At 42.7% G+C, this 10,000-nt stretch overlaps 1 protein-coding gene across 1 annotated transcript in view; it reads left to right on the forward strand.

Annotated features, from left to right (window-relative positions):
• Window positions 1-7,068, forward strand: part of LOC143292682 (uncharacterized) — a 28,105-nt gene extending 21,037 nt beyond the window's left edge. The window contains exon 7 of the mRNA XM_076603185.1: window positions 1,921-7,068. Within this exon, the coding sequence (XP_076459300.1) occupies window positions 1,921-3,432 (1,512 nt within the window). The 3' untranslated portion in view covers window positions 3,433-7,068. The remainder of the gene's footprint in view (window positions 1-1,920) is intronic.
• The last annotated feature ends 2,932 nt before the right edge of the window (window positions 7,069-10,000 follow it).

Here is a 10,000-nt window from a genome sequence, read left to right on the forward strand (position 1 = left end):
TTACCAGCAGACCTTTCCAGGCGAGGATTAATTACTGTACTTCACTTGTTGTCCATGGTAAGCATGATTTAATGATATGTTCTCGGTACTGTGAAGTTGTTGTTACCAACAAGCCTTTTCAGGTGAGGATTACTTGACTTTACTTGCTGTTCATGGTCAGTATGATTTATATTCGGCATATACCGACTATGAAGTTGTTACAAGCAAACCTTTCCAGGTGAGGATTACCTGGCTTTACTATACTTGCTGTCCATGGTAAGCATGATCTATGTTCCCTGTACTGTGAAGTTGTTACTACGTTACCAGCAAGCCTTTTTAGGTGAGGATTACTTATTGTACTTCACTTGTTGTCCATGGTAAGCATGATTTAATGATATGTTCGCTATACTGTGAAGTTGAACTGGCAAGCCTTTCCAGGTGAGGATTACTTTACTTTACTTGATGTCCATGTTCAGCGTAATTTATGTTCGCTACACTGTGAAGTTGTACAAGCAAGCCTTTCTATGTGAGTATTACTTACTTTTTTTGTATTGCTGTACTGTATGACAGATTGTCGTGTTTGATTATGACCGTCAGAACAGCAATGGTAGCAACTGCCGTTCTGACTATCTGGGCTGAAATTTGTTTATAGTGGAGTGTATTGTCCAAGTTACATCCCCACTCCCTCGGCCAAGAGGGTTTTAGGACAGTCGGCGTTAGGATGGTCCCCAAAGGCCAACTTGCCCCAAAGGCTGCAGCACTAACAGCCAGTGCAATCTTGCCTCCCAGTTTGAGAGTCATAGTCCTTCCACAGACTAAGCTGTAAACACATTATCATTACAGTGGAGAAACCATTGATCATACAGCTCTCACCTTGCTGTTTGCCTGACTGTAACGTACTTACTTACTTACCTACTTACTTCCCATGTCAAGCATACTTTTTGTTGGCTACTCTGTGAAGTTGTTTCCCCTAGCCCAGTTTCGGTTTGAGGCATTTGTTCGGTTTATGGAATGAATCAAAGTGGAAAAAATAAAATGAAATAATAATAGTAATGATATTAATGATAATAATAATGATGATGAGTGACGTAAGTTTTACGACCACCACAACCACCCTCCACCCCTCTCTCTCTCTCTCTCTCTCTCTCTCTCTCTCTCTCTGATAGATAAATAGATGGATAGACAGATAGATAGATATGGAGTATGTTCTTCGCATACGAAGTCCCATATGCCATCACCCCCACCATAACCCTGCTAGACCTTTAGTAGTGGTCTGGGTCCTATTCTTTCGGATGAGCATTTTCAGTTGAGGATACCAGAATCTCTGAATTGTCGTTCAATGAAATACCTTTGTGTATCGGTCTTTATCATTGCCGGAATTCCAAATCATCAATAGATAGATACTCTTTTCGTTATTTTCTTTTTCTTTTTCTTTTTTTTCTCAGTACTTGTCTTTCAAATCCCTTGTGTGTGAATTAAATCATTGCTGAGTTATATGCATCATTGTTATTGTTATTATCATTATTATTATCATTATTACTGTTTCTCATATCTGCCATGCAATTAACAGCCAAATGTTACTGACTGTTGACGGATGACAGACAGACAGAAGACAGACATTGTAATAGTTCTGTGTGTGTGTGTGTGTGTGTGTGTGTGTGTGTGTGTGTGTGTGTGTGTGTAGGGGGGGGGTTGTTGTTGTTGTTTTGTTTGTTTGTTTTTTCTTCTTTTCTTTTTCTTTTGTTGTTGTTGTTGTCATCTTCATCATTACCATCGTCATCACCAATATCACCACCATCATCATCACCTGGTCCGCCACCCATAGACGTTCTAATCAAAACTTCTCTATCTCCCTCCCACCGCCATCCTCTTCCCCAACCAACCCTCCTCCCGACCCCCATCTGCCCCTGAACCCTTACCCCTCACCCCCACCCACCACAGGCCCGCAAGTCGTACCACTCATGGGAGATCCTGTGGGGCCGTCGCTTCAAGTCGCTCACCATTACCCACGACGACCTCAACTCCAGCGGGTACGTCGTCAACTACACCACCTTCCACCACACCTACCCTGCCCCCGCCGCTTTCTGCTCAGCCCAGGTCCTGGAGAGGAAGCGCCTGTTCAGGGAGCTCAACGCTGAGTACCAGGACCAGGACCTCAATGTGACTGCGGAGTCGTTCCGAAGAGGCGATAGTGATCGCCCTGCCAGCCATGACAGGACAGTGGGATCCAGCTCCTCGGAGTCGTCGGACATGGAAAGCAGCGATGGGATGTATTTCGAAAAGGACTTCAGTGCGGGTTCCGAGGAAGAAGAAGAAGACGAAGGCGGAGAAGAAAGTCATCAAACTAAACCTGCTTCTATGCAAACAGCAAAATCAGAGCAGACAGAAACCCTGACAGAAGCTTCACAATCAAAAGAAGCAGAATCTTCGGACACAACAGAACTAGAACACACAGACCCGGCAGATTCACCATCGACATCACCAGACCAAACCAGGCATTCACCATTGGCAAGCATAGATTCACTAACACGAACTCAAACCTTTGATTCACAAACATCAAACCAATCCACAGACTCACCGACATCAACAAGTGATTTGCCACCATCAACACCAGATCAAGCCATGAATTCACCAACATCAACACCAGATCAAGCCAGATGTTCTTCACAAACACCACCCAGACATTCACCAACATCAACACCAGATCAAGCCGGAAGTTCTTCACAAACACCACCCACAGATTCACCAGCATCGAACCAAACCAGCGACCTATCAACACCAACCCGAACCAGAAAATCATCAACACCAACCCGAACCAGAAAATCATCAGCACCCAACCGAACCAGAAAATCATCAGTGCCGACCCGATACAGAAAATCGTCAGCACCCATCCAAGCCGGCCCTGTTGCATCAACGCCGACCCGATACAGAAAATCATCAGCACCCATCCAAACCAGCCCTGTTGCATCAACGCCGACCCGATACAGAAAATCATCGGCACCAACCGTAACCAGACCTTATGTACTGGACCCCACCCAACCCGAACACAACAACGACACGAGCACGCCCGCCAAAGACAGAGTACGCAAGATGTCCCGCGTGGAGTTCGAGCCCTTGCCGTTCCTGAAAGGCACGACGCCAGGGGAGCGGCGACTGTCGCTGGGCGACGCTCTCAACCTTTACCGCCACCGGAGGAGCGTCACCGACACCTACCTGGGCACGGAGCTTCCTGAGGAGGACAGCGAGGACGATGCCAAGCAGGCCAACGCTGCTGCACTCTTGTCGCTCTTGTCGCAGCAGCAGCATCAGCAACAGCAACAGGGCCGACGTCGCTCGGATGGTAGGCCACCGGATATGAGAGATGTGTTCAAGTTCCGCCGGAAGTCCACCACACTTCCGCTCATGTTCGCCACTGAGGCTGGGGATCGCTGCCGTGAGGCGCAGAGCTCGTGACCACCATGGTCAGCAAGGAGGCGACGTGGTATGATTGGTCAGGCGTTGGACTTCCGGTCCAGTGTTCTCCGGTGATCAGGGTTCAAGCCCCCTTTTCAGCATAGTGGTGTGTCCTTGGGAAAAAGCACTTTACACCGATCTTCGCTTCACCCAGGTGTTAATGGGTATCTGTCTTCGGTTAGGAGAGGTTGAAACGGTGAAGGGAGGGGGTTGGGCCCCGCCTTCCTATTGCCGAGCTCCAGATACACTGGATGTGACTCCACTGCCCCGATGGTCATGAAAAGCTATGGGCCCTTTTACCTTTTTTTCCGCGTACTTTTGAAAGAGGAACAGCCACATGCTGCACTGCGCAACGTCGACAACACGAGCATGTCTACTTCCACTGTTGCCAGCTCATCAAATCACATTGTCGGTAATATCTCACTGCGGATGATGGGCCCTCATCGAGGCCCTACTGTTTACAGCTGTTTCAAACAGAGGTCGACTTTATAACGTTTTGAATTTTTGGAATGGCATTTACTGTGCATGATGACGTTATAAGCTATTAAAAAAAAAACTCATCTTAATTGACCTTTTTCCACTGCGACCAATAAGTGCCGTGTTTGATGCTGTGCTCGCGGGCAGGAGAGTTAAGATGAGATAACATAAAATAATAAGAACTTTATCATCTCATTAAGAGAAATTACATCAGGTGCGGCAAAACAAATGTAGACAATTACTCAACACAAAACATTAACCATGACTTAATTAAAAAGAAACAATAACTTATAAGACATTTGTATAAAAAGTATTGTATATATTCACTTAAAATCAAAATGAGTTGTTGTCCAGGTGACTGGTTCACGTGAACGGTGCATGTCAGCAATGGCGTCTGACCCAGTTCCTGTCCATTCACAGAGCAGACAACGGTTTCAAACAAATGAACCCAATCGGGGTTTTATAACGTTCTGAATTCAAATTGTTTCAAACTCGTTGTGATTTCCTGGGTTCATGTTTGATTCATCAGTATATGCAAATTTCGAACAAAAATTGTACATATTTTCATCATCTCACTGAAAGATAGCACAAGCATAAGACAGCATAAGATGGGGAGGAGTTTTATATCTTGTCTTCAACTGACTAATTGTGTTACTGATCACTTTAGATAACTTCAGTTCGTAGCTTCCAACATTTATGTTCACGGCGATTTTTTGTTGTTGTTTTTTTTACTAACCCATACAAATGGGCCGTCTTTTAGGGAAATTCAGGGGAGCAAGCAGACAGTACTAAGTGTCTAATTTGTGAATGCTTAGCCTTATATCGGATAGGATTTTCATCTGTTTTCAAACTGAGAGAAGAAAGCAGTCTCATGATTGACAGAGATTTTGAAATACACAGTCAATGACGATGCAGTCGGTATATCAGTGCATGCTTTCTCTCTTCTGAATGATAATGCTGTGTCGGAAGAATTCAGTTGTTGGTAGGTATCAAAATCAAAACGCACACAGAACTTTTCGGAGTCATTTTGCCTCGAATTACCATCATTATGCGAATGTAAATCAAATGAGTAACATACACGTATCACTTTCAGTTCCTTTCTTGTTCATAATAGTATATAGGTACTGTTCATTATATGTGTGCCTTATGAGTGTAATTATCTCCAATATAACAGACGGGTGCTGAGGTTGAGCAGGCAATGCGCATTTTGTAGGCAATGTCTGCGGGATAAATAAGAGCCACAAGACATTGTGCAATGTTTCACTTACCATGCCAACCCTCTCCCTCTCTCGCTGTCTCTCGGTCTCTGTCTCTGTCTGTCTCTCTCTCTCTGTCTCTCTGTCTCTCTGTCTCTCTCTCTCTCTCTCTCTCTCTCTCTCTCTCACTCATAACTTCCATTAGTTCGGCTGATTCGACATTGGTTCAAACGTGGTGAGTTGGCATGTATTTGACGATCCTTCAGTTGAAGCGACAGGTACAAGGTTCAAATCCAGTAATTGTGTCATTGGATATTTCTCTTGACCCAAAGTCTTCAGTCGTGATCTGTGTTGTTGCACTGGTGGTGTATCGTTGAAAGGGAGACAATCCACGAGGTATGACTAACCACAAGTGAAATAATCTCCCCTGCAACAGGCACTGGTGATCGATGGAGGGCTGGTGTGTCGCGGGAGACAATCCATTTGCGTCGCACCGCACTAAGCACACTCAAACTGATCTCCCCTGCAACCGGGACGCTGTTTCTGGCTGAGAACATAGAGAAAAGGGAGGAGAGATCGTTTCAATATGAACTGAATTAATCCGCTCTGTTTCCTGAGGACAGCGAGGGCTGTGTTTAAAGGGAAGTGATTGTGGCTGTACAGTGGGTGTGTGGCAGAGGGGGGTAACGGGATTGGAAATGAAAGTGTGTTGATGTTCAAAGGGCATGGGCGACGGAAAGACGGGAAGAAAAGAGTTGGCTGCACCATGATAATAATAATAATAATAATAGTAATAATAATAATAATAATAATAAGAGTAGTAGTAGTAGTATCATTATCAATGGTCATGATCATGATACTACTACTACTATTATTATTACTACCACTACTACTAATACTACAATAATAATATTACTGATAATAATAATAATAATATGATGGTGATGATGATGATGATGTATAGTAACAATAGTAATAGTAACGACAAAGGAAGAGTTATTGTAAAATTTTGTTGTCTTCAACATTTGTGAGTTCTATTCAGGTGGAGGTTTTGTTTGTTTGGTTTGTTGGGAAGGTGTGGCTCGGTTTGGTCAGTTCAGTGTTGTAGTAGGCTCTAATCTTCTTCTTCTTCTTCTTCTTCTTCGTCCTTGGGCTGCAGCTCCCACGTTCACTCGTATGTACGCGAGTGGGCTTTTACGTGTATGACCGTTTTTACCCCCGCCATGTAGGCAGCCATTCTCCGCATTCGGGGGTGTGCATGCTGGGAATGTTATTGTTTCCATAACCCACCGAACGCTGACATGAATTACAGGATCTTTAACGTGCGTATTTGATCTTCTGCGTGAGTTTACACACGAAGGTGGTTCAGGCACAAGCAGGTCTGCGCATAATTATGTTGACCTGGGAGATCGGAAAAAAATCTTCACCCTTTACCCAACCAGGCGCCGTTACCGAGATTTGAACCCGGGGCCCTCTGATTAAAAGTCCAACGCATTAACCACTGGGCTATCACATCCTTCTCTGATCTTCTGAACAAAGGACGAAACGACGTGCCGTGAGGGCGGGTGACAAGAATGAACAAGTCACAACAACGCAGAATACGAAAACTGGGATATTCCAAGAATTTACACGACAGATGGAATGTTGAAATGGTTTTTTTCTTTCCCCACAAAACACCATCCCCTCTACACATTCCACGTCCTCGGCACTACACACACACACACACACACACACACACACAGCGACAGCTCTGCCAAAGCTTCGTGAGTTCGATCCCAGGGTTACCGCTAACATGAAAGCCGTCATTATCACCACTTCCCTCAGTGTACAGGTGCCTGTGGTGGGGTCTGTGCAGCATTAGATAGGTCCTCCCATTTCCCCCCAGTCTTCTGGCGCTGTTATCTTTCTCAGACATATCACCTCAAAGACAAAAAGAAGAAAAGGGTATAAAAAAAATTAAAAAGGTAGTATCGACGACTGAAACACATGAATTTCAGTTTTCAAGGAGGCACTAAAGTGTGCATCTGCTTAACACACACACACACACACACACACACACACACACATATACACATATATATATATATATATATATATATATATATGCTGCTTAACACACACACACACACACACACACACACACACACACACACACACACACATATATATATATATATATATATATATATATAAATGCATATGTGGAGAATCTATTTCTAGAAAACACATACTCTGAATGTAAAATCGTTTTTACCAAACTTCTCGGAAAATTCTTTTGAATGTATTTTTGACAATTTCAAGATGCTATCTGCTATTGCAGAAGGTTTGCTGCATAGTCCAATTGGACATTTGTTATAGTTGTTACAGTTGTTTGATGTTAGCGTTTCCTTCTATATTGTGCCTATTATATATATATATATATATATATATTCTTACTTCCCCCTCCTTTACCCTTCCACGAACATGTGTGGTAGTGTGGGTGTTCTTTTTTTTTCAAATGAGACGATAAACTGAGGTCTCCACTGCAATATGCACTTAGCGCACATAAAAGAACCAACGGCAACAAACTGATTATACCTAGCAAAATTATGAAGAAAGGTATACTTTAATAGTAAACGAAAAGCCCTTGCGGACAGAAAAGAAAAAGAAAGAAAGAAAGAAAAGAAAGGGTTGCCTTGTATTGTTGCAAAGCGTTCTCCTCAGGAAGAACAATTCAAATTTCACACAGGAGAAAATGTCTTGTGAAAAATATGTTCAATGCAAATATGAAATAGAATGCAATATAGATATCCTTCCCTGTGCCTCGAAGTCGATTGATCAGAATATATCTCAATCATTTTCAAACAACATCTGATTTTTTTTCTTTTTTCAATAAAATAAACTTTATCGCCCACAAGTGTTTAATCAAAATTTCATTGTTATTATCATTATTATCATTATCATTGTTATTATTATTATTATTATTATTATTATTTTCTTCACAGGCAGTTTTTTCATTTCAATTTTTTGTGTGCATTAGTTCCATTTGTATATGTCTTTTTGAATGCAAATGATGTTTCACGAATTACATTGTTGTTTAGTGATACTTATATAGTGTCTTTCTTTGGTCAGTAACTCATCGTGCCTTACAAACACTTTCATTTGCACAACAGGCTGCCTACATGGGTAGAGGCGACTGACAGCTACATTTAGACTCTCATCATTCGTTTCCTGTGTTATTCGATCAGGCTTCAGTTACCCGCACACATACACATTCTGAAGATATCGGTGGTCAGTGTATTTCAAACAAATTGTCCTCCAGTACATAGATAGGTGTGGCGTTATTGATGTACATGATGAATGGAACGTTTTGTATGTGTTCATTTTTAAAGATTGCAGACTTTCAAAGTTGTTATATTTTAAGACCTGTTTTGTTTCACTCGTATTTTGTTTTGGTTGTATCTCTTTCTACAAAAGAAATGTACTTTGTAACAGGCTCATGTGGGAGCAGCATTTATTATTACAATGTCTTGGTTTACATAAAATATGTAAATTTCAGCATAGTTATTTCTGAAGCATTTTAGTTGTTGTTGTTGTTTTTGTTGTTGTTGTTTTGCGCTGGCTAAGGAATATGGTGATAAGATTAGAGTGGTAAGATTGTTTACATTTCCATAACTTTCCTTTGGTGTAAAATATTTTTGTTTGATGTAAATTGCATATGTATGACTTGCATTTTCATTGCTTTCTTCTTCTTTCTTTTTTTTTTTAACATAAATGGTATTGAAAATGAAAGTATATGACGAACATTCCAATAGTCAACAAATTTACATAAAATCCTGCTGTAAATGTTTCTGTACAGGTTAAGTCATTCTTAAAAGTGCCTTTTTCTAAATGCAGTTTAAATTTACAGATTGGTTATAAGTGTGTGTGTGTGTGTGTGTGTGTGTGTGTGTGTGTGTGTGTGTGTGTGTGTGTGTGTGTGTGTGTGTGTGCGAGAATGCCAGTGACCCCTCCTTGAGTTCTCTCTCTCTCTCTCTCTCTCTCTCTCTCTCTCTCTCTCTCTCTCTCTCTGTGTGTGTGTGTGTGTGTGTGTGTGTGTGTGTGTGTGTGTGCGTGTGTGTGTGTGTGATGCTGCATTTGACTGCATTTGGAACATGTATCCCTTGACATAATGGTTGTACACACACACACACACACACACACACACACACACACACACACACACACACACACACACACACACGTACGTACTCTCTCTCTCTCTCACACACACACACACACACACACACACACACACACACACACAATCACGTACGTACTCACACACACACACAGGTCCAGAACCCTTTTACGCCCAGTCGGTGCAGTGCAGTCCTGTTCACTGTGGCCAGGGCTCAGCACAGGAAGGCAGGATCCATTTCTTTCCTTCCGCTGTTTTAACCTTCCCCAAGGAACGTCCAGAACCCATTCATACCTGGGTGGAGCTGGGAAAACCAAAGTAAAGCGCCTCTCTCTAGGACACAGCCATGCCGAAACACTGCCTCGAAACCCTGATCACTGATGAACACTGGATCCAGAGTCCAGTGCTGAATTAACCCATTCTGAAATTAGGATGGCAAAAGATCTGTATTATTCCGGGATGCTTTGGTAATCGTGTGTGGAGAGCTTGTGGCCAAAACGTGTTGTCTCTAACGCGCGCGCACGCACACACACACACACACACACACACACACACACACACACACACATGAGCGAGCGCGCACGCTACAAGAAAAATGACTGGGTTCTTCTAAGGATCATGCTGTATTAAGCCGAGACGTACTTAGATATGTGAAGCATCCCTTCACAGATGATAAAAGGTGGATGTGTGAGTGAGTACTGATAACTGGCACTCATCAACAGACAGGAAAACACAC

This window comes from Babylonia areolata, chromosome 18, assembly GCF_041734735.1.
Source record: "Babylonia areolata isolate BAREFJ2019XMU chromosome 18, ASM4173473v1, whole genome shotgun sequence".
NCBI lineage: Eukaryota > Metazoa > Mollusca > Gastropoda > Neogastropoda > Buccinidae > Babylonia > Babylonia areolata.